Source organism: Anopheles coluzzii, chromosome 2 (genome assembly GCF_943734685.1).
Source record: "Anopheles coluzzii chromosome 2, AcolN3, whole genome shotgun sequence".
NCBI classification, from domain to species: domain Eukaryota; kingdom Metazoa; phylum Arthropoda; class Insecta; order Diptera; family Culicidae; genus Anopheles; species Anopheles coluzzii.
In genome coordinates, this window is record NC_064670.1 from 50,673,518 (window position 1) to 50,699,148 (window position 25,631).

Here is a 25,631-nt window from a genome sequence, read left to right on the forward strand (position 1 = left end):
ATTAAATAATATTACAATGCAAGATAAATATCCTGCTTGTACGCAAAAGAAAGATCTGCAACACATGGATATTCGGAGCACACGTTGAAGATCGCTTTGCTTTTGGATATACACCCAGCTCCTGCAAGGCTGGGTATGACTCGAATCTCCCGTTCGTAGTTGTAAGAATTGACCGGTGACCAAAAAGAAGTAGCCGAGGCGGTAGTCTTCATTATTTACTTACTTGCTTATCTGGCGCTACAACCGCTTTGCGGTCTTGGCCTGCCTCAGGAGTGTCCGAAACCGCTCACGGTCTCGCGCCTTCGTCTGCCAGTCCGTTATCCCGGCCGTAATGGCTGACGCCTTCACGCCATCTTGCCTCCTCAATTTGGGCCTACCACGCCTCTTTTATCCTTGCGAACGGCCTAAAAAGACTTTACGGGCTGTGTCGATCGTTTCCATGCGTACAACATGGCCAGCCCACCGGAGCCTGGCGAGCTTAATACGCTGTACGACAGTGAGGTCGCCGTACATTTCGTATAGCTCGTCGTTATAGCGGCTCTTCCATTGTCCTTTCATACATACAGGGCCAAGTATCCTTCTGAGCATCTTCCTCTCGAACGCGGCTAAGAGGGTTTCGTCAGATTTGGACAGTGTCCATGTCTCAGAGGCGTATGTGAGTACTGGTACTATATAGGTACTATATAGTCCCAGCTTCGTCCGTCGCGACAGGTTCTTTGAGGTGAACTGCTTTTTCAGGCTGTAGAATGACCGGTTGGCAGCCAGCATCCTTGCGCGCAACTCAGCTTCCATGCTATTGTCGTTGCTGACCTTTGACCCAAGATAGGTGAATTGTGAGACGACTTCAAAAGTGCGTATCTAGGCACTTCGCGCCTACGTAGATTCTGGTTATTTATTGGTAGGCCCGCTGATGTTGCCACCATCAGTTTGATCTTTGCCTCGTTTATCTGCAATCCGAGGCTCTCTGCCGCCTGCTCGGTCCCTTGGTAGGCTTCTGCTACATAGGAGAGCCGAAGACCAATGATGTCTATATCATCAGCGTATGCCAGGATCTGGGTTGACTTATAGAAGATGGTTCCCGTAATCTCCACCCTCGAGTCGCGGATGGCCCTCTCTAGCGCCAAGTTGAATAGGAGACAGGCAAGCCCGACCCCCAGGCGCAGACCCTTGGTGGTAGCAAAAGGTCCTGAGAGTTTTCCATCCACCCTCATCTGGCAAGTGACGTTGGTCATAGTCATTCTAACTAGCCTTATCAGTTTGGCCGGGATTCCAAAAGAGCTCATAGCGTCATACAGTTTTACCCTGGCTATGCTATCATATGTGGCGTTGAAATCAATGAAGAGATGGTTTGTGTAGTGTCTGTATTCAGCCATCTTCTCCAAGATCTACCGCATGGTGTAGTCTTCATTACTATTTACTTATTTGAATATACGGTCTCTTGACATGCCGTCGATGAGCACTCTCTCTTTGTCATTAACCTGGATCTCAATGTGCGCTTTGGTCAATGCGTTGTAATTTGTATGTTTTATGCACACAGTTTTGCAATTTTGAGATTCGTCGTGGTTTAGTAGTTCTTTAAAATTCGACACATCCATTCGCAGAACAGCTGTTTTAGTTTGGTGAGGAATTGGAGTTATATACTACACACGATGTTATTGTTTTCAATTTTATTTTATTTTTTTTCTCGTTTTGACTCTTGTTTTTTTTTTCGTTAACACACCACGGTATTTGCTCAACATGGATTCTTCCTGTTGCTACCTAGCTGTCGATATTTGTCCATGGGCTTCATATTTTACACATCTGTACGATTGCCTGCTTGTTGTTCTTAAAAACCTAACTCAGATACACTCTTATAGGGAATTAGAATTAAAACAAAACGATACCCACAAAACAATAACCCTTTCTGCCGCCCGGTACATGCCTCATCGGAGACTCTTGCACGGCATTCAATAGATAGACACGTGCAATTAGGAAAAAGAGAGAGACGACGGTACAGGCGTGTGAGATTACTCGGCAATCCTGCGCATTCCAATCAACCATTCGCGTGTGTTCTCCCGTACGCCCACATCCAAACGACTACTTGAACATAGTCAAACACAGGCGAGTAACTATAAAGGGGCGTCCATACTGTACAGTGGAACACCGAAAAATGTTGTAAATCATAGGTAGCCAGGACACAACCATAACCACACGTGTCTTCAATCCAGAGCCTCGCATAGTAAGAGGATATCTTCATCGAGATGATATTCCTGCAGTTGAGGGAGTGCTGCTGCCACATTTCTCAAGTGTACCTTGTGTTTATCCTCATCAGTCCGTTGCTTCTCTCTGGACGTTATCTGCTATCTAAACCAGATTGCTTGACTTGTGTTCTCCTAAGCGTTCTCTTTTACAATTTCGCCTGGTCTGCTGTTGTTAGTGAAATGCTACTGCGTTTAGTCCTCATTGTTCGTACGTTTGTTTTAGTCTCGTCTCCAGCTCGTCTCGCTTTGTCTCTGTGGCAGTCGATTTGTTCTTCCGTTTACTACAACTCTCCTCTTCTCCCTCCGGTTGCCGCATTCCATAGGAACACGCTATGGAACCGCCCTGTGGCGGTTGCTGCTGTTAGTTGGTTTGCCTCCCTCTTTACAGCTCATCGTGTCCCTCGTCATCCAGCTCGGTCGCTTCACCGGGCAGCGCATTGTCCGCATCATCCTCATCGTCCTCATCTTCGTCATCCTTGGCAGCCTCTTCGGCAGCCGCCTCCTCTTCGGCCTTCTTGCGCTCCTCGGCCTCTTGGGCGTCCTTAACCTTCTTTTCGCCTTCCTGCGTTTCCTTCACGCTAGCGGCCACCTTCTTCGCCTCCTCGAGATCGTTCGTGATCATGAAGTTATCGAAGATCGTGCCCGACTTCACCTGCCACACGTCAATACCGACGGCGCACACTTCCTCGCGCAGATACAGGCTCTTGTCCTCCTCGTACTCGGGATTGTCGATCTCCGGATGCACCCAGACACCCTTGTAGGCCGGATTGTCGATCTGCTTCGGCTTCCATTCGCCCTTGTACTCGGGGTTGTCGATCATCGGTGGCTCCCATTCGCCGTCCATCTCATCGTCCCAGTCGTCGGGCTTGGTGGCATCCGGGTCGGGGATGTGCTCCGGTTTGTCCCAGTCCTCCGGCTTGGTATCGTCCGGATCGGCGATGGTCGCGCGATCGTCCCAGTCTTCCGGCTTCTTCGCTTCCGGGTCCTTGATCTTCTTCGGCGGCAGGAAGTCCCAGTCATCCTCCAGGCTGCCCGACTCAACCTTCTCGTTGTCAATCAGCACCTCGTACGTGTTGTCAGCGCGCACGACCAGCGTGTAGAAGTGGGTGAACACGTCGTCCTTGCAGCGGATGTCCTTGTTGATCAGATGGTTCTTGCCCTTGTAGCTGAAGATCACGTGCACCTTCTTCGTGCCCGGTCCGCAGATATCCGGTCCGAACATGACCAGGTACGGCGTCTCGCCGTGCAGATCCTTCTGGTCCACGGAGCAGTCGAACACCTTCAGGTAGCCACCGCCGCAGTCAATATTCTGCTCGTGCTTCACGGAGAACTGGATGACGAGGGTATCGTCCTTGTTCGAGAACGGCGTAAACTTGTTCGACAGAGCGTAGAAACGGGCATCCTGCGAAGTTTGCAGACCTGTGAACAGAGAACAGATTCACAATTTAATTACGATTCAATTGAAATGTGTCCGTAAAGCATCCTACGTAGTTGCAACCGTAACAATTTATTTACAAAAATAAACAGGAAAAATGGCGTGGTTCCATCTAAAACCAATACGTAAATTCTTCCGCCAAATGACACCAATACAGTCCCCCTCCTCTCCTTCTACAGAAGCTAATGAGGTCTGTTGTGTTAAAAATAAATCAACAAAGCGCAAACCGACCTCAAAAACAAGGCAGACTGAAAAGTAAACATCAAAACGCAGTAAAACAAAACAATCCTCAATTTCAATTTACTTGCTTGGTAATTTCGCACTCAAAACTGCTTTTTCTAGAACATGCTCTGGTTCTCTTTTTTCCGGTCCACTTTTCGTGACCATGGGAAGGCGGCAGAGCTTTGCTTTCGGACACGTGCAATTAAAAAGAGCATCAAAGCATTCGCTGGACTTGTTTGCCACTAATGTCACGCACGCGTTGACATTACACACGATGGACGGAATAAATGATTACAAAAGTAAAACACATCCCTTGCATGCTCCATGCTCGTTTCATAATGCAAGGGCAGTACCCGGCGTACACCGGCGTTTTGATAAACATCGACACCTTTGCGCGATTTGGCCGGCCTGCCCTAGGTGCCGGGTGGAAAAATGTACCACCGCCAACTCTCCTCCGCCCATTCCGCCACCCTATTCACGCGACTGAGCATTAAAATCATGACAGTAATAATGAGCATGCATGTAGAGCAATCCCCTTTGCATTGGTCCCTTGAGTGCTGGGCGGCAAGGCCATGGAAAATCGAACGGCAATCATAAAACCATTTTCACAAAGTAAGCGATGAGAACGCCGATAAAAGCAAGCCAAGCGCTAGGGGTTTCTCGAACATTCGGCCCTGATGCGGAACCATCAACACCATCACCACCACCGCACACATCAGCAGCACCATACCATATCGCATCACCAGATGGACACGTCACACATGAAAGTGGCATAGCCAGAAGCGGCCTATGCCCGTTGCCACGGCGACAGCAGCGCAAACCGGTGCTTCCTTCAGCGAGAGCGACAGAAACCGAAGATGATGATGTTTTGCCGGTTTTTCCTGTTCTCGAGAACAATTTAGCTTGCGAAGCCGGGTACGCCGCCATTTGACGCACCACACCCGCTCCCCTCCCCCACCATGTCCCATGTTGTATATGCGCTCTTATGCTTCTTCGACACGCCCCATCTCTTTCTTTCCCGTGCGAAAGCATCGAATGACAATGATGATGATGATTCGTCACACGGTTCTTGCGTTCGCTTTTAAAAAAGCTGACTGAAGAACTTTTTGCTGGCGTGTCTGCAGTGGTAGCGTGAATGCCGGAAAATTATGCAACTGCACCAGCACCTTCCCGCAACCTCACCTCACACCTCCTGGTTTATCAGTGTCTCTGCTATTCTTTAATACTTATGCTAGCAGCAAGTGGATACACACCCACTTTTCACTTCTAGCTCCATGCCGGCCCGCCCATGCCACTATCCCGTTGCCTACGGGCATTACAGTAACGGTCATTCACATTCTAGAAAATTGACACGTCGATGTTTGCGATCTGTTTAGCAAGACACAACCGAACGAAGCTGCCCCTGGTGCCATTATTCCTAACCCAATTTATATTTACCTTTGTCGGCTTCGGCATCATTGTAGAACTTTCCGGCAGTGTGCACAAATTTACCGTACTCGACACCCTTGTGCTCGCTCTGGACCCAGGTCTTTTGCCACGAATCTGTAATGACCGAACAGAAAACACACACACACACACATCAAGATGCGGATTTAGTCGAGTTTGCCGGGAAATGCGGCCGGATGCGTGTACGCTTGCTGCTTCGATGCACCACACAACTTACCGTCTTTGAATCCTTCTTCAAAGTACACCTTGGCGTTAACGGCCAGAAAGGCGGCAAACAAAACCGCTAACGTACGCATTTTCGGTAGAAACTAGCACTTTTCTAGCACTACGTGGGTTAAACTGCACTGCAACTGCACTCTTCTTCACGCGCTGCCTGTCGACCGTACGCAGGATGAACGAATAATAACAACAAATAACCGGGTTCCTCGTATTTTATGCGAGCCCTGTTCTTCTACGCGACGGTGCTGCCCTCTACCATCGCTACGATTGGTCCGCGTTGAACCAATCGCTGGCTCACAATTGGCATCGCCAAAGCCCGGTGAACAAATGCTGACATTAGACGCGATGCGATGTACCAAGGTGTTTACAGTTGACATCTATCTCCAACAATCTGACAGCTGTAGGATGTTTGAAGAGGTACATTTTACGGATTGACGGATGAACAGAGTTCATCATTACGTGAACATTTTTGCTGCAAACGACCTGTGGTACACATAGAGCTGATAAGTGGTACAGCCTGTTCCCGAGTTACGCGGTTTATGCGTTCCCGAGGAATCCACGTTACTCGTATATCAGCGTAAGTCGAATTTCGCAGTTTTAAAACAAAATACAATTGAATACACGGTATTTTTATTCAGTTCAGTACTTTTATACACTTCTTCATTTATTTCATACGATTCATGCAAAACATTGTGATATTTTTGGTTTTGAAGTAAATTAAATTTGTCATCAAAATATAAATTCAAAAATAATTTATACTGCATTGGACACTTCTTGAATTTAATTGTACTGATTTATCATTTTTATCTGTCAATTTTGGAAAACCGCGTATCTCCGAATCCACGTAAGTCGAGAACCGCTTAACTCGGGAACAGACTGTGCACATAGAGAAGTGGAATTTTGGCACATTGGCACAAAAACTTTCTTCTGCACATTTAGGGTTAACATCGCAACATTTTTTGTGGTTTAACACTCTGGGCGCTGCGTGGATCGTTAGCTCAGAGTGATAATTCAACCAAATAAACTGGAAATAAACTACATTTTATTAAATACTCATTTTTTTAAATTATATAAACTGGTCAATAAAGTTAGATTAATTTTTTTTACATAAACCTTGGTAAATACCAACCTGATATGCTCCATAGAACTAACGTCAAGTCGTTCGATCTAAAATAATACCCATTATCGGTTACTTGTATGTTCACAGCCTCTCCGGCAGTGGAACTGATCTATCATGACTTAAAAAAACGATATAAGAGGAAAAAGAAAACGTTCGGCCGTATCTATATATACCTTGATATCGTGTGCGTTTTGCCGTCAGTATGCGCTCTACGGGCATACGCGGTGCCAATTGTGCGTCGGTGATTGGTCCAACGCGGATTGGGACGTTTCTAGATGGCAGCACTATCTGTAAAGAGAATATTGTTTGAATTGGACCGGCATCCTTTCCCCACGAACATAACCAGATATTTAGGTTGCTGTCTCCTAAGCTTCCCATTTACCATTAACCTTTATGTTAGGATTTATCTTGAAGTTTGGAGATACTAGAAAATATATTAAAAAAAAAACTTACACTAGATGCAATTAACTACACATTTAATGTATTAGAAGTTTAAAAAATAAAATATTTTTATGCAATAAAAAAAAGTGATTGCTTTTTAGATATTCAGATTTCGTTCAATCGAAATGAATTTAGGGGATTTTCTACAGGTAAACATAGACAAACAACCCATTAAGACAAACACATCAGTTTTAAAAAAGGACAAATTCAAGGGCAAATGGTACAATTTGATACAAGCCATGCTTTGTTTCCAACATACTGTCGCTAATTGTTTTCTAATGAAACACGCCGGTCCGTTGATGATGCTATTAACGTGAAAGGGAGACGAGACACATGTATATTTTAATTGTAAAAACTATTTCTTCAACTGTATGAAAACAATCTTAAAGTGTGTATAAAGTGCGTCACACTTCATGAAAACTGCACGCTGATAAGAAGAATCATTAATATTCAAACAGAACATTGCAACCAGTATTTTGTTGTCCCTGGAGAAGTGAAAAAGATAACACAAGAAGTTGAACACACAACACATCAGCAGGTATTCGAGGTCGTGGGCTTTACGTTGCAAGAAATGTGTTCTAAACTGTTGCCGAGTAGAAGAAGCTGAATACGCGATAACGGGAGTCTCCAACCGAGCGAATGCACACAAAAATCACCAATACAGACCGCTTTGTTTCTGAAGGCATTATCGTTGCGCCTGGCACTACGCAACGGCAACTGTTAAACAAACGCAATGCAATACGTACGACTTGTTGGTCACATGTTGTGGCTGTTTATTTTAGTTTATTTCAACACGATTCGTACGATTCGTAAAATGTTCTGTTGAGTTAGTTTGGGAAGGATATCTCGATCTTGGTTTAATTTCGTCCGAATGTGCTCCGCTCCAAGGATTCGCGCCCGACACTTTTACATTGGCCGCACGGGGTACATGTGTGCGGGCACGGAAAATGGTTCGCGGCAAGCAGGGCAATTAAACGCTCTCGTCGATCGGACGCGAAAAGGAAAGTTGTATGGCAGTGGTATGCTTTACGCAAATTACGAATCGGACTCTTCGTTTTCATAATTTTCCTCATTGCCCTCGCTATCCTCCGGCTCGTCATCCTCGTCGTCGTCGTCGTCATCCTCCTCTTCGGAGGATTCCTCTTTGACCGGCTTCTTTCGACCCCGGCCCCGGCCTCGGCCGACCGGTGCTGCCGGAGCTTTCTTGGCCGCTTTTGCCGACTTCTTGGTGCTTCCTTTCGGTCTGCCGCGGCCCCGCTTCGGGGACGGTTCTTCGCCATCGTCGGACGCGACGGTTTTCTCCTTTTCGCGCTCCTCGGCCAGCTTTGACTCCTTCGGCGAAGGGGCACGGGCCCTCTTTTTCGGCGCCACACTGTTCTGAAAGGGGCATTGGAGGGAGGGATGGGAAAAGAGGATTGTAAATTTATTTATTAAACAACGCACTCCTTTGGTATTGGAAAGCAAAAGGACACAATACATTTTGCAACTCTTCACGATGCTTACCTTGTCAGGGTTCGGTGGGCGTCCACGACCCTTCTTCGGTTCAACGACCTCGGCATCAGACATTGTGTCGTCCTTCCTGAGCTATTTCTCGCTAAAACCGTATCCCGTACCACGAAAGCCTCCTCTCCTCTTGCTCACTCTTATGTATTAAACAAAAAAAAAATAAGATTTATCAGAAATCTCTTCCACGTAATGTAAAACCACCACTAGAGCCTCGCTGGCACTATCTTATCTTCCCGCTTTATGATGCACAATCGTACCACAGAAAAGGGGCATCGGAAATCTATGAATGAGCAAACAAATTTTGATACATTTTCCACCCACTACTACTACTACTCATCAGCATCCGCACCGAGCGCTCACCGAGCAGCCCTCGCGTGAAAAGCTCTTTTGCTTCCCTCTTGCCCAATCCCATTTGCGCGCGCACACACGGCAGCAAGCGCACACGAACAGAGCTTCCCGCACAGAAGAAACCCCCGATCAAAGGCGGCCGCGGATTTTCACTTCACCTCCGCAACGTGTATTCCAAATATATATGCGCCCTTTTGGCAAATATAGTAAATTTCTCTGCCGAACCTGTTGTTTAACACACAATACCATTCCCTTTTGCTTACCTATTTTTGGTTTTTATTTCACTAAATGTGCAATCGAAATTCGTAGCAGCCGCCACCAACCAACAGTCTCGCCTACACACGAACGGTGAGTGAATAGTACGGCTTTGGAGCATAAAAAACCCTCCACCTTCACGTCGCTTTTCACGCGGTCAAGTTCGCCTCAATGGAAAACAACAATGCTGCCTACATCACAGCACAGCCACACACATACACACACGCACGAGCGCGCCCGCCAAACAAACAGTTTTCATCGTGCAATACACTCATAAAACGAGCCGCACGCATATCCTAGTATCCTTTGCCGGTACCTCTAGTCTTCTTCGCGGATGTGTGTGCTAGTATGTGTATTTGTTCCCTCTTCGATTGTATTGGTGTACCATTTCCGGAGAGAGTATCAAAGTTTGATGTTATGTATTTTCTCTTCTGCTTGAATTTTCCTTTGCCCTCGGAAAATGAGAATCATCAGCTCATTATGGCCATAATTTTGGTTCGATTTTTTCATTTCACTTATCAAGATTATGATTAAAGTTTTCATTTATCTATATCTGGATAGACGGCCAATTTATAAGCTTTGGTAAATAGTTACGCTTTCCTTATTTTAAATTTCGCCTCAACCAAGTAGAATGTTCTGGTTAAAAAAAAAGTAATGTTACATTACACGCATGGTTTTGTTTGGCGGTGGTGTATGGATATGTATCTTGATGAGAATTGCCTTCATAAAATCGGCATAATTATGATTGCTAAAAAATGGCCCTTGTTCCCGGACACACGATAACAATCCTTCTCACACTTGCGTTCTTCTCGTGAGACACGCTTCATCATCTTTATTATTGATCGATTGAACAATTAGATATAGATCGGTTTTCTTAAGTTTCCTAACGCAATGAAATCATCGAGGGCTCTTGACGGAAACAAAAAGCGGACCCGTTGTTGGTGATTAATTTCGAGAGCTCATCGATTTATTTTATGGCCTATCTGTTCCATTACAATTTGTACATTTCACAAGTCGATTACTCGAAAAAGGCTGCTGCTGCTGCTGCTAGATGTAGTGTGAGAGGGGGACGTGTAATCGACGGTGAGACGTGGCGAGCGACATTCGATGGACTTTCCGCAATGTGGAAGGTAATTTAATGAAACAATAGTGGAGTGTCCCTGCTGTTAGTGTTTTTGTTTTTTGTTTTCTTCCGCTGGCTATTTCAATAAACACGCATCCTCGCATTTGTCTCTACCCTACAAAACAATTACTTGTGAGCACAACAGTAGCTATGATGAAAGAAAAAAAAACAATGGTGAATTTCCCGTCCATCGGTAAGAGCGAAACGTTTTTCCCCGCAATATTCTACCATCTAGCTCCTCACCCGGTGCCATGAACTAATTAACAGATTTATCTTTTCTTAGTGTGGAGCAGCACACATGTGTAATTGGTGATTAATTTCGCCGCTACCGGCAACATTTTTGCTATTTGTACGCCCAAACTAGTGACGCTTTGTCTAGGCCTTCCCCAAAACTGTCCGGGGGAAGCGAGAAAACGTAACATACATTGACAGAGAGGCACAACGCTGGTTGGTGGTGAGTTGTTGATGGAAATGAATCGAATAGGAAAATACGGTCAATAACACTAACTGCTGATACTCGTGCGTGTGATAGTTGAAGGAAAGGTAGAGCGTTCATCCTCCCTGCATCGTCAGCTTGCGCTCCTCTCTTCCTTGCTCGTCCGATAATTATTAATACGAGTAACATCATCATTGCCCATCCCTCGCTTAAGGATTCTTTTTTGGACGACCACGGCCACGGCCAGGCACTGGCACCGGTTTCGGCTTCTTATTTGCCTTTGGTGGGCGGCCGCGACCTCGCTTCGCTGGTGGTGCTGCATCCTTGTCCGCTTCTGAGTGGGCCTCAGATTCGCGTTTTTTGGCAACCGGTGTTTTTTTACGGGGCGGCGGCGACACCGAACGCTCTTCCTCCGATTCCGAATTCTCACTCGCATCAAGGGGCTCCTCCACTTCTTTCGGTGGTGGTGGTGGAGGCTTCTTTTTTTCCACCGGTGCCTCTTTTACCGCCACATCGCTTTTTCTGGGGCGTCCACGTCCCTTCTTAACTGGGGTCGTTTCCTCGGTCATATTTTTGTATTGTTGATGCTAAAAATGCGCGAGAAAAAGCTTCGTTAGTCAATGGTAGCATTATAATTATTTAAACAAGTATTAAAACACTAAACAAATATTCTTTGGAACAGCAATGTTCTTAACTGAACCAACAAGTAAATTGTTTGTGAATAGAGTAAAGATGCTATGACAACCGATCATGGATGCTAGGATTTAATAAATGTAGATGATTTATCTAGACCAATCTAGAAGTGCTATGCGATGTTATTTCTGCCCCCTATCGTTTTATTGCCTCCGTAAGCGTACTTCAACTGTTGTGGTAATTATAGGGGAAGTGTATTGTTTCTCCATTTTCTCTACCACAAGTTCCTGCGTTTAATTATTAAGAGGGAAAATTCCATTCACGAGAAAGTCAGCGCCATAAAAATAAACAGTAAATCTTCCTAACAAATATTTATTTAAAAACAAATATTGCGCTAAAAGATGCTTCATCTAAACATTCATTTCGTGCTCATTTCTAGGGTGTGATTACTTAACCAACAAATCGTAGGCATAAAACCAATAGCGCATATTAGCGTAGCCCCCGTTTATAGCTTCGCCTCTAGGGGGACGCCACGGTTTGCCGCCATCCTCAACCAAGCTAAAGCTTCATGTTTAATTCGTATTTAACACGAATGCTATAGAACATAATACAGTGTACACTTCAAAACTGTTGCCCTCCTCTTTGACGAGTGTGATGGTTTGGGTTTAAAATTATTGTGGCTAGGGTTCACATATTTTGACGAGTCACCCAACAGTCCCGGGACACGGCCATTACAACTTAATCCATGTCACAGAACGCACCAGAGATGAAAAGAAAATGGAGATGCGAGCTCCACCCGCCACACCCGTGGAAAACTGGACAATACTAATGCAATCAATCCCAATTTCTGCCACCGTAAATTATTACCTTACCTATCAAAATTGTGAATGAGCAACTTTTCGATAGGAGTCTTTTTGGCGGCACACACTATCGTTGAACCGAAGCGCGAGAACAGCAGACGACGAAAACCAACGGAGATGCCTTCACTACGCAAGAAAATGCGAACGAAAGCAAGAAAAGAGCGGACTGCAAGAATGAATTGACCGGCGTTACACCAACACTGTGACGGAAACGTACGCTCGCGCACTCACACATCCGAGGAAAGCGGTTTGGAAACGCGCCGAAATCCACGGCTTTTGTATTGAATTGCACACTGGGCGGTTCGTAGATGCCGTCTTTTTGACAGTTGCAGCCAAAATTTGTCGTGTTTTATTACAGGGTTGGCTTCTGTGGCAATGCTCACCGAATCCGCGTTCTGCATTTGCATTTGTTACCGAGCAACCAGGCATATATAGACAATTTCACGTGAATCTTATTCGTAATCGTAATCGTAAAAATATTTAGCCCCATACATTTAGGACCATATGCATGTTGATTTTGGCTATTTGTTCACGCTTCACGGCGTGTAATTGTCTATATTGGTGCTATTAGATTTGATAGATTGAATTAGGCATGTGTAAAATGAACGAGAACCGCACCGTTCGAACAGTTCGGTAAAGTGCACGAACGAACGAGGTTCTTAACAAAAAGAAAGACCAGGACTTTTGGAAGAAACTGACTACACCGAACGCATTCGAACGTTCCGTTCAGTGTTCGACGGCACACATAAATGTGGTAATGAAACGTGCAAAATCATATTGCATTCTCGCTCTTTCTTGCACCGTGCGAACGTGTCGTCAGATATCAAAATGTACCCTGTTGGTGTTGAAATCGTACCCATACAACTCAATTCCTCGAACGACGTCGAATTTGTCCAGCAGTGTTCGATACGTGTGCTGTTGGTGTGGAAATCGTACCTACACAACTGAATTCATCGAACGCGTTCGAACTGGTGTTCGATCTGTGTTCTTTTGGTGTGTAAATCGTACCTATACAACTGAATTCATCGAACGCGTTCGATCTAATCCGTTAGTGTTCGATCTGTGTTCTGGTGGTGTATAAATCGTACCTACACAACTGAATTCATCGAACGCGTTCGAACTGGTGTTCGATCTGTGTTCTGTTGGTGTATAAATCGTACCTACACAACTGAATTCATCGAACGCGTTCGAACTGATTCATTTGTGTTCGATCTGTGTTCTGTTGGTATGGAAATTATACCTATACAATTCAATAGATCGAGCCCGTTCAAACGGATTAGTCATTGTTCGCGAATGAACTGAACTGAATTGATTGCGCTCATCATGTTGATCCATATTTAAATAATTTTGTTTTTTAGAATCCTTGAGTGTGTATAAGGCATGGGGTTTTTAAATTATTGGTTTCAACCGCAGAATGAGTACTTCTTTGGCTACAGTATGCGTCTATGGTGGGTAAATGAAAAAGATAACGAGCGTTCTTTGTGAATAAAAACCTCATGAAACAAAGAACGAAAGAATCGTCGTTCGCGTTCGGTTCTTTTTGGTGAGCGAACTAGTTCGTTCGCGTTCGGTGAAAAGAATCGTTTTGCCCATGCCTAGATTGAATTTAATTTTCGAATTCTTGTCTGTGGTGTAATACCGCGCAAATAATCTATGCAGAAACGCGTACAGGCGGTCCCCGAGATACACGGTTAATGGGGACCGAAAACGGCCGCAAAATACCGCGTATCTCGAATTTCCGCGTAAGTCGAATCTCGTGATTTCCAGCTAAAATATCACTACTATTCGTGTAATTTTGCAAGTAGGGGGCGGTTTTAGTCACTTTATGAGTTATTTGATATGATTCTGACTGAATATAACAGTTTTAAACTTTTTGAAATAGTTTTTAACATTCGATCGAAACGGAAATTATTTGGCAATACAGGCGGTCCCCGAGATACACGGTACCTCTTATACGCGGATTCGGAGATACGCGGTTTTCTAAATATGACAATTCTTTGAGCAAATTGTACTGATTTGACACATCAATTTTAAATTGCCAAATAATTTCCGTTTTGATCGAATGTTAAAAACTATTTCAAATGGTTTAAAACTGTTATATTCAGTAAGAATCATATCAACTAATTCATAAAGTAACTATAACCTCCTTACTTGCAAAATTACTCGAACATTACTGAAATTTTGGCTGCAAATCACGAGATTCGACTTACGCGGAAATTCGAGATACGCGGTATTTTGTGACCGTTTTCGGTCCCGATTAACCGTGTATCTCGGGGACCGCCCGTATAAATGAAATGTCATTCGAACGCGCTACCTCGGAAACGCAGAGATGCTCGTGCTGAAAATCTGTGAGGAACTGTTAAGGCCTTTGTTTTGTGCGTTTACAGGGGTTACAAGTACTTTTTATTATCACCACTTAAGATAACAGGATGGGTGTGTGTGTGTCGAACCGATCGCTTCGGTGTCGAGCAAAAGAGAGAGCTTCGTTACCACATTGCCACTACTTATAAAGCCTAACTGAGTGCCTCTCGCGGGCACTCCCTAACTTCGGGTTTGCTATAAACTAAAGCATGCGTTACACTACGCTAACCTTAGCATGCAGATCCCATAACACCTTATTAGACAGAGGAAAATACTGTCATTCGATTTTGGAATCTATCCTTCAAACAGGGTTGGGCAGAAAAATGCCAGTCGTAAAATCTGATTTCGGCATGCTCAATTCCGATTTGCTCGAGAGTAGATTTTTACTGTCAATGTCGGTAGAGCGTATTTAATTTCTTGTTAATGTTGAATAAAAACAACAAAAATGGGAAACAACGAATGATTCTTTCGGATAAAGCCAAAAAAATTAATAAATTAATAATAAATGTGAATGGTGACAGAACAATTCTCTTGCCTTATTACACGTACGAGAGGTATTTTTGTGCCAAAGTCTAAGTTTGACAGATAAATGCCAATCGAGGAATGACAGTATTTTCCTCCGTCTAATAAGGCCTTTAGACCGCAAATACATGACGCGCGTTTCCGCGCCCTCGGCAAAGCACGTCGTGTAATTTTTACCTTATACGCGTTTGAACGCACGTCGTGCATTTGCTGCCTAAAGGCCGGGCTACATTGATCGTACTCGCAAGCGTAATTTCCATTTTCACTAGCGCATCTGGCGGCGGCTGACCGAAGCATTTTGATAAACAATGTGGAGCCGCTCCAGACAATATGTTATTTTTCCATGTTTTTACTTTAACTGGACTGGAAACGCTTTGTAATTGACAGATAAATATGTTGTGCAAGTATTTCAGCAGTTTTCACATCAAAAAACGGTGATGAAACTAATTAATTTTGAGATCCAACACGACCATTCCCCCGACGACCAAAAAAAGCTTCCACCAGCCGCCGCCAGATGCGCTAGTGAAAATCGAAATTACGCTTGCGAGTACGATCAATGTAGCCCGGGCTTAAGGCTTGTTAACAAGATGAAAGTAGGTTTTTTTCTGTTCATGCTTGCATTTTATCGCTGCCCTATATGTCCCTGGGGTGCGATAGTGTGCCTGAAAAAGTGTGCCGCGGTCTTGCGATACAAATCAGTTCCGCAGTCTTGCGATCGACTCTCGCAATTCATCAAAGTGTCCCGCGGTCTTGAGTTCTATAGGAAAGCCCTGTATTACTTTTCACAAAAAAAGTACTAAACGAAATTCCAAATTCGACTTATTAGGAGACTTCCCAAGTGACATTTTCGAGCAGATTGTTAGCGTTTTTCGAGTTGCTGGAAGCTTAAACAGCAGGCTTAAAATTGGCTTAAAGAGCAAGCGATATTGCAGAGTTTAAGCTTATTATAACAGTTGAAACGTCAGTGTGAAGCGTTTTTTCTGGTGCCATTTTGAGAATTGTCATCACGTTGTGCACAAGCTACCGGCCCAAAACAAAACATGCGTACTTTTCAATCCATATTAAACAACAAGTTTATTATAAAACACTCTTTCACGTTGTTTTGTTATTTTCCCTGCGTTTCTCCGCTATTCTGATGCTCCTGGATAGATCGTTTATTTCTTTTTACTCAGTGTTTTGGCTGTTTGAACACCGAGGACGAAACTGCAAGCTTCTTGTTTGTCCGGCTTCTACCGAAGTTCTGACATAAACTTCAACGCTTCAACACATCGTTGTTCACTCACACACCCATGTTTTCAAGCGTTCATATGAGGCAATGGGTTAAATCGAGCTGTTCACGAGGAGTTTAAGCTAAAAATGTAGAACAGTTGTCACCTGGGTTATTTCTTATACAGTAGAGCGTCGATTATCCGGGCAGCTTGGGACCGGACGGTTGCCGGTTAATCGATTTGCACGGATAATGGTCCAAGAAATGTCAAACGCATATAAAACATATAAAATTCACTAGTTTTATTATTAATTCACCTAGAATCAATCGATTAATCGTTAGTAGAATATTATTTTAATCAATAACTGTAGGTTTAACAACTGTTCATGAACAAAAATTGTTGTGGGCAGCCGTGCCGACCCCTGGACTTGCCGTGGCAGTTGCGCTGCCACCGGTCAACGTCCAGGGGGACGACAGTGTGTCACGCACACTGTCGCACACACTAAGCAGCGCAAGGCTTAGTGTGTGCCGAGCGCACAAGCAGAGTGTGTTAGCGAGCCGATCGAGCAGGAGCTCTCGGCAGGGGCGCTCGGTGCGGCTGGTCCGCGGCCACCGTACAGTATACGTTTTATTGTGATTGTTTCATTTATGTTTTATTTATTATGTACGTTGTATAAGTGTCTAAATAAACACAAGTGTTAAAACACAACAAAAATGAATTTCGAAAATACCCCTAGACTCTACCGAGCTGCACAAGAAACTGGTTACCCAATTGACTATCGCTGCAAACTTTCGCCGTACGTATGAACAGCTGTCAGATTTATGCGCACGGTTAAGCCGCCAGCCGGTTAATCCGTCCCCGGATAATCGACGTTCTACTGTATCTTTTAATTACAGGCGGGCCCCGAGATACACCGTTAATGGGGACCGAAAACGGTCACAAAATACCGCGTTACTCGAATTTCTGCGTAAGTTGAATCTCGTGATTTCCAGCCAAAATATCATAAAATTTCGTATAATTTTGCGAGTAGGGGGTGATTTTAGCTACTTTTGGCCCGTGGCAGCGCTCATCCGACGCGATTTTATCGGACGAGATTTATATGGGATTTGACAGATATCGTCGGACGTGCGATTTCGTCATCCGACGTTATCTGTCAAATCCCATATAAAAATTTGACAGGCCGTCCGATAAAATCGCATGCGAAAAAGCGTTGCCACCGCACTTAGACAGCCTTCTGTTAATTTACCCATTCGAGCAGTTTTGTGTCTGTCATAACAGTAATTTAAGAGCATTAGCGATACGAAGTGTTGTCGTTTGTTGCAGTAAAAAGATATAAATAAGAACAAAAAAAATATTGTCTTAATGATCTTCTAGTGGAAGAAGACGTCGGTGGTGTGTTCAAAACTGTTAAATGTAAAAAACAGCCGAGAAATTGCGTTTATTAGTGCTATTTGTGCATCACCTTCTCCGGGTGATGCGGCTGTTCAAGTCCAGTTTGCTAAAAAAATACATTGTAATCGTTTGTATATAGTTAAGGAAAATGACTGAATATAACCATTAAACTGTAATATAATAAATTTTGTGTTATTTATTAACAATTTGGCCAGAAAAAAATAAAAACAAAATAGAGGAAGGAATAGGATCTGTCAAAACTGCTCGAATGGGTAAATTAACGACTGCTAATTTACCATTAAATTACTCTTAAATTACCGGTAATTTAGCGGTAAGATAGGGGTAAATTAAGTCCGATTTGTCTGACTGGGTTTCGTCGTACGACGGGATAAAAAAAAAATGATGCCGTCGGATCGTCGCATCCGATTTTATCTGTCAATGTAATCATTCAGTTTATGTAGGAACAATATGAAATTATTTTTTTATAATGGTTAAACCATTCAAATCATTCAAATTTTCGCAATATGAGCCAAAATAGCGTTTGACAGAAGCGTCCGATAAAATCCCCCTTATTAACCACCGCCCTTATTAATTATTTGAAGTGATACTGACTGAATACAACCGTTTCAAACAAGGTGGATTAATTATATCAGGTGGTGGATAAGGGCCTTTGGGAGGTCGCCATAGTTGAGGGACTGTTAAATTTTAAAACCGTTAACCATTGGTTTTCACACAAATCCCAAGTGCCACAAATCCACTAAACGACCACTAAACAGCTTCTAAACGACTCAAGTTCTCTACCTAAACGGAATATAGAAAGACTTCGTTTAGCAGACGTCAAACGACTCATGCATTCTAAAAATAGCAAAAAAGCTGCTGGCGCTCTCTGTTGGTGGAATACCCCAACCAGTTGAGCTTCATCGCTTGGAAGAGAACTTTCTCATTTCCTCTGTACTGTTGTATGGTTTCGCATTGAAGTTATGCATCGCTAGAACTAGAACGGCGAATCGATTGTTTAAATACTAAACTCCAATGTAAACCACCAGCACTGAAGCAAGTGAGATTTGAGTAATGGTCGTTGGTGTTGATACCCACGTATCTGGCCACACGACCATTCATATAGATATTTGCTCAGAAAGTTATAAGGCTATATAGATCATGATAAGATGAAACTTCTCGAAACACATTGCAAGAAAAGGATAGCAATATAATAATCAGTTTAAATACGCCATCTATTGATCAAACCAATGAAGCTGTGGAGCTTTCATTTTTTTTCTATGTACAGGCGGTCCCCGAGATACACGGTACCTCTTATACGCGGATTCGGAGATACGCGGTTTTCTAAATTTGACAATTCTTTGAGCAAATTGTACTGATTTGACACATCAATTGCAAATTGCCAAATAATTTCCGTTTTGATCAAATGTTAAAAACTATTTAAAAAGGTTTAAAACAGTTATATTCAGTCAGAATAATATCAAATAATTCATAAAGTGACTAAAACCACCCCTTACTTGCAAAATTACACGAAAATTTGTGATATTTTAGCTGGAAATCACGAGATTCGACTTACGCGGAAATTCGAGATACGCGGTATTTTGTGGCCGTTTTTGGTCCCCATTAACCGTGTATCTCGGGGACCGCCTGTATATTCAATTTTCCAGTCGTTTAAGCTTAATCTGTGGCGCTTGGGATCTTAGCAAATAGAACAGATTTCTTTGTTATTACGTGCATTTTTGTGTGTCTATTGATTTTATAGAAAAAATGAGATATATTAACAAAAGATTTGATGATTTGTTTATGCACGAAACTTAAAATCATGTTAGTAAGAGTTCTAATCTCACGTAAATTGTCCATGCGGCTCGTAGATAATGAAGAATTAATGTGAAAATTGAAAAAAAAATAATTATTTCTTACTTTTTATCATCAAAAATGTCGAAAACACAATGAATTATAGAATAAATTCACGGAATAACATTAAATAACACACTTTAATCTATGTTTCTATGTTAAATAAGAACTTGCATAGTACAAAATATATTTTTAAAGAATATTTAATCGAAAAAATGGAGTAGATAAATTATATGAACAAATTTAATAAATGCAAACAAAGTTTGAATCCTGGGGACCTTACGTCAAGTGACGATTTGTCAAAATGCACTAGAGTCCACTAGCTGATATTTTTAAATCCACCTTGGTTTCAAACCTTTTGAAACGCACCCCCACCTGCCACATCTTTTTCATATTTCCTTTTGCTGCTTCGCAAATGTCAAACACTGTTCATCACACGGCTCCGACGTTTTAGATCACTTTCGCCCGAGAAGGTGCGCGAGAGAGAGCGAGTAAACATAGTTTTGTTTGCCTCGCTAGCACGCACACCACCGGAGAGCGTTAGCGCGTGCGCTGTCGTGCGCACGTATGCTTGTGTGTGTAAAAACGAGGCGTTCGTTTTCTGCCGAGGAGGATTTGTTTTCTTCCAGCATTTGGCGTTTGGGATCACGAGAAAAAAAGAGTGAAGCAAAAGCAAAATGTGTCACCGCGGCAGCAGCAGCCAGGCCGGACTGGTGCCGTAATTAAACGCGCAGGGAGCGAAAGCAAAATCGGGGGGCCATTTCGGGTGTCGGTCTCCCGGAAAGGTTAACTCTTTCTGTTTTAGTTTCGGCGCCTGGCACATATGGTGCGTTTCGGTAGTGCAGCAGGGCGCGTTCAGTAGAGGAGGGTCAATCTCTCGGTGCGAGTGTTCTCGGGCAGCGGCGACAGTGCTTTGGGACGCAGAATGGTTAGCGTTTGTGGGGTTTTTGATATCTTGGCATATTAAAACGCACAGGCGGTGCAGATGCGTCTAGACCGCGCGGGGGATAGTGTTCTTTGCCGTTCGTTTGTGCTAATGCTTGACTTACTGGAAAGTGAAAAGTGTGAAACGTGTTTTGAAGCAATCAATTTCATCGATTTTTCTCACTCTGCTTGGTCGGTGCTGCACGGGGAGAGCTTTCAGCGTGTGTCGTACGAATGTGAATCAAAGCAAGGCAGAAATGGAAGAGCCCTGCTCTGTAGAAGCGATCAGCGCTCGTTTGTGTGTTTAATTGGGCATAGCTCAAAATAACATTGACCACGAAGGAAAGAAAGAAGTGCGCGAATGAATTGAACGAAGCAGTATCGTCCATCGAGTCTCGAATCCCCAGTTACGGACGGAATCCAAAGTGTGCACAACCGATAACTTCATCCTATTGGCCGTGAAGCGGAACATAAAAGCAAAAGAGTAAAAGGGGAGGCCTACAATAGAAGGACACATACATTCACACACGCACGCTTCCAGAAAGAAAGAAAGAAAGGAAAAGCAGTAAGCGAGAGACTAAAACAGAAAACCAACCAACTCTACCACCCAACTGTACTTTTTCGGGGTAAGTCGATATGTGCGGATGCAAATTTAGTAACACCTTTTTTTAAAAAAGTGGTGCAGTGTATGTACCAGCCTGTTAGGATAGGGGGATGGCGGCGGTACGAGGCGTTGATCAAGAGGGACGTGAACAACCCCTACTCCCCAGTGACAGGCGAAGCTGGCTGGCCCGGCCCGGCCCAGTCCGACCCGCATCACCAATGCGTGTGCACTTGGCGAGCAAAGCAGGCGCTTCATATGCAAGGAGAACGGTTCTTCCTGCCCTTAACCACTTGCGCACTGGGGTGGTTGGTGGTGGTGTGCATTATTACTTTTTTTCCTTCTCTCCTCTTGCGTTTGCGTTTCTTTCCGCGAGGGGTGGGTTATGCATGGCGGCGTGCATCTTTGCCACAAAAGGAGAGGGTTTCTTTTTGGTGTTTGAGGTATGGTGAAACCATGCCCGTAGTGGTGCCGACTTTTTCGTTTATTATGGATACGGCAAACGAATGGGACCGTGTCACGACCGGACGTACTCTCCCTTCTTCGGATTGTGCAGATTGTAATACGAACGAGATAAAGCAATCGATTGAAAGGTATGCCGGAAAGAGTCACCAGTGTTTGCTTTAGATACCGAGAAGATTGTGTATTAGTAGAAAAGAAAAAATACAATACGCACTTACAACAAAACGTCGTGGCTAAGGGTAACGCACTAGTAGACGCTCTTGACAGTGCAAGATAAACGCTCGGACCACAATCTTTTATTGGTCAACAGTCCATCTTACGGACTCATCATCGTGCAGGCGCATACACGCAAAGCATGTGCCTGCATGAAGCTGTTACCATGGTGATAGGTCCAATGGTCCTAGCGGTCGTGATGGGGATGAGATACGGTGGAATCGATCAATTGAAAAGAGTTAATCGAATGAAAAAGGCACTGGAAGATGCACACCCATTCAAAACAGAATTTTAAACGCATCGTTTGAAGGTCTGCATGATGTGTCCGTAGTGCTATCAATCTGTAACAGAGTGGACAAACATTTTCCAATATATTTTATTTTCTTAATATGTTTCACATCGAACACGTGTACAGGAAGTGTGGAAGATGCCTCCTGTCCGCTGAAACCGAGACTGTCGGGTATATTTTTGAGGTTGATATAATCAAGTGTGTGTTTGTGAATCCGGCGGAAGTTTAACCCCCCCCCCCTCCCCTCCCAGTGGAAACAAATTGCGCCAGCATGAGGATGACGTTGTGATGGTGGTGGGTGGATATGTATGTGACGCACCACAAAGGTTGACAGCTGCGAAGATGGCTCGATCCCCGGCGAGTTGTCAGGATTTGGTCGGAAAATCTCCACGCGAGAGAATTTTCCATTGCCGCCGCGTGTTCTGCCCAGACTCTCACCGCACTCTCTCTCTCTCATCACCACCATTTTCCCTGTTTTCTTTGCTCCTTTTTTCACTCTTGCTTTCAGTGGAGGAAAGAACGCTGCTGCAAACTGTTCTGGAGGGCAGGCGTCACCGGAAGAACGCGGCAGGATATACACTTGTCCGCCGAAGTAATCTCCTTCAAACGAAACAATTGTCCTCTCTCGCAGGATTTTTCCTGTGCATTCTCTCTCTTTCTCTTGCTCTCTCGTGCAACATCCCGAGTGTGTGTGTTAATGCTTTGTTTGTTCTCGCAAACATCCTTTGCGAAATTTGGAAAACCCGTGGGCGAACCATGCCTTTCCGGAGAGGTCGAACGAATCTCGAGCAGCCTGGCTGGCAGAGGCAGTATCACGGGAAACGTCACTCAGAACGGATATGCTGCTTAAAACCGATCCGCACGAAAGGTGAGCAGTGAGAGGGAAAGCAGAAGAGAAAGGAAGAGGTTCTGAGGAGCGGCGGTGCAATCGGTGCGGGGAAAGGTTGAAGTTCATCATCCGCCGGACGCTGGATAGCTGGAAGTTCGTACCTTAATCTCATTACGTGTTCGGCAAAGGGCATGAGATCCTGTGGTTTTTTGAGTGGAGATTTTTATTTTGTGGTGATGTTGCGCCTTCCCGCGAGTTCATCGATTTTTCCTACGGTGGGGATTTCGCGAGATAATGGTGGTATTCTTCCGGCGATGTGATACAGTGCTCGACAGCGATAATGTGTGTGTGTGTGCGTGGGCAAGTGGGCAATTCCTTGAAAAGACAAAACCTTGGCGTCACACCTATTTAACCCTGGTGGCTGCGTGTGAAGTTTGTGAAGGGTACGCTTGTGTGTAGGCCCACTTAAATGCCGAAGAGGATTGACTGAAGTAGAAGAAGAAGAAGGGCAGACAGGATGTTGCAAAAAACGATGCACCATTAAGGGATAGTGAGTAGGTTGGCGAAGGCTGGCTGGTAAAGTTTTTGGTCGCAGTTTTTTGGGTGTTCCGCGTTCGACGGAACACCGAACACACACCCCGTACGCCACATACAGCTTGGTTGCGGCATCCCCAGTAGGCCGGTGTGGTTCATCGGCTAGAATCGATTTTGTGCCGGAGCTTTTAACAGAGCACAGTCTGCTCTCGCTGTACTGGCAGCTGATGTCATCGCCGTGCGTGGACTACTTGGATGCGGGGACACTCAAGGCTCGGTCGGCCAAGTACGAAACGGGGAAGAAATGTGCCGCAATAAGTATTCTGTGGATTGCAGTGTGCTCATACGTCACGTCAGTCACTGGACCCAGTGCACTGGGTTTAGAGCCTAGAGCAAGGGTAGCATAATAAAGATGGTGTCGCGCTGTGTATAGCTAGAACCTTTGTCGAAAGTGGAAAACAATCGTAGTGCCGTGTGTGTGTGTGTGGGTTGCCTGCCTCGCACAGTGACCACGTTGTATCGTACATTCCGTTGGAGGGCGCGATGGGCGGTCCCCGTCCCTTTTTTCTGCCTGTGGCCCAGCAAAACGTGGTGCAAAGTGCTACTAATTGAACTGGTTCTGCTTGCGCTGCTGGTGATGGATGGTTGGTGCTGGTTGGCTCCCGATGCGTACAACGTAACCGTAAATCGACTCCTAAAGCGTCCGATATAATAATGAAAAGCCCATCCATCCGGTTTGCAGCATAAGGAGAGAGAGAGAGTCATGAGAGGTGCCCTTTAGCGGACTCCCGGTACATCCAAACGTGACGTGGTGTTACGAAACTGCGCTGGAAAAAGGTGGAGCTGTTTATAAACACCTCTACCCTGAAGCCATGAACCTGCTAGAACGGTGAAATGGGTTTGCTCGTGCTTCACAAATTTACAGGGCAAGGGCAACAATTTTAACATTGTGCTATGTTCCGCACCAATGGATAATTGTTTTCCCCGTGCTGATGATATGTCTTTTGATGTTTTAATTATTTAGTTCGGGTGTGGACACATGCTGTACGCGGTGTTTTTTCTTCCTCTTCCTCGTCCTAATCTCTCTACAGAGCGCGGGGCCGTGCGTTGCGTTTTTGCCGCGTTTTGCTGTATGCAGCGTCGCGAAAAACGGGGCGTAGTACCAGCCCTATCAATTTTTCACATTCTCTGGATCGTGGACTGCGTCATACAGCCGAGTTCAAAAAAAGAAGAATATTCTGTTCAAAGCGAAACACGAGCTGATTATAATTGATTGCTTCTAATAAAAAAAAACTCATCAGATTATGCTCCGAAAAACGTCCAAATGAGATCATGTGAAAAAAAAGTAAAATGTAGTTTACTGGAATGCGAAAATAGCACATTGTGACATCACCAATTTGAGTTGCTGGTGCTTTGCTCATGCTAAGTAAAAGATAACGCGAAATTTGGGACTTAAGCACTAAAGCAAGTGTATCCCACCGCCAACTGCCTTTTAATCTTCATGATGCAAAACTCTGTTTCCTTTCAGCTTGGATGGAATGCCCGTCTTCGGTGGGCCCCGCGAGCTACACGTTCGCATCAATATAGCAACGAGCTTCTGTGTATCGATGAAAATTGGGTCAAATTAGCGGGACACAGGAAGTGTGTGTGTGTATCGAATAACTAGCACCATGCGAGATGAGTGATGCATAAAGGCGGAATTTTCTATCAGTTCTGTTTCATCATTTGGCGCCTAGCAGCATCGTTTTTCTTTCCCGCGCACAGCTCTCAGCGTAAGGTTAAATGCTTGCTCCCTGCATGGGGCGGCATGCTAAATAGACGGAGCAAAAAATAAAAAATAAATAAATATGCTTGTTGTTTGTTACGGCAACAGACACACACACAGTCGGTGCGAGTGCAGGCAGGCAGCAAACAAGAGGTTTTGATCTCTGGGTTCGTCGCGTGGTGGTTGCTATATAGGTGCTACCGGACGGCATGTTTTGGTTAAACTTCTAGAGTTTGTTATGAGACACAAACACACGGTGCGACAGCGAGGTTGAATCGAAACTGGTGGGTGATTATTAATTTGTTCTAATAGATGTTTTACTAAACATTACAATGACCCTGCAGAGAGCGAAACGAGCGAAACATAAACAACGGGGATGAAACGCACACACTCTGT

General features: G+C 44.4%; 3 protein-coding genes across 4 annotated transcripts; all 3 read right to left on the reverse strand.

Moving 5' to 3' along the window:
- Positions 1–1,652: 1,652 nt before the first annotated feature.
- LOC120947341 (calreticulin) lies at positions 1,653–5,757 on the reverse strand. Its single transcript, XM_040362570.2, has 3 exons — positions 5,561–5,757; positions 5,335–5,439; positions 1,653–3,659 (listed from the first exon to the last, which is right to left on the reverse strand). The coding sequence occupies exons 1-3, from the start codon at positions 5,637–5,639 to the stop codon at positions 2,623–2,625; spliced, it is 1,221 nt and encodes a 406-aa protein (XP_040218504.1). The 5' UTR covers positions 5,640–5,757; the 3' UTR covers positions 1,653–2,622.
- Positions 5,758–7,866: 2,109 nt separating this feature from the next.
- On the reverse strand, positions 7,867–9,903 carry LOC120961122 (chromosomal protein D1). 2 transcript variants are annotated; one of them, XM_049605420.1, is made up of 3 exons: positions 9,241–9,903; positions 8,627–8,765; positions 7,867–8,500 (listed from the first exon to the last, which is right to left on the reverse strand). In XM_049605420.1, the coding sequence occupies exons 2-3, from the start codon at positions 8,687–8,689 to the stop codon at positions 8,159–8,161; spliced, it is 405 nt and encodes a 134-aa protein (XP_049461377.1). In that variant the 5' UTR covers positions 8,690–8,765; positions 9,241–9,903; the 3' UTR covers positions 7,867–8,158. The 2 variants fall into 2 exon arrangements, with proteins under 2 accessions (XP_049461377.1, XP_049461378.1); XM_049605421.1 differs by lacking the exon at positions 9,241–9,903 and adding an exon at positions 8,887–9,187.
- A 274-nt stretch (positions 9,904–10,177) lies between these two features.
- LOC125906496 (uncharacterized) lies at positions 10,178–12,544 on the reverse strand. The gene is made up of 2 exons (XM_049605422.1): positions 12,297–12,544; positions 10,178–11,378 (listed from the first exon to the last, which is right to left on the reverse strand). The coding sequence occupies exon 2, from the start codon at positions 11,358–11,360 to the stop codon at positions 11,001–11,003; it is 360 nt and encodes a 119-aa protein (XP_049461379.1). The 5' UTR covers positions 11,361–11,378; positions 12,297–12,544; the 3' UTR covers positions 10,178–11,000.
- Between the last annotated feature and the right edge of the window lie 13,087 nt (positions 12,545–25,631).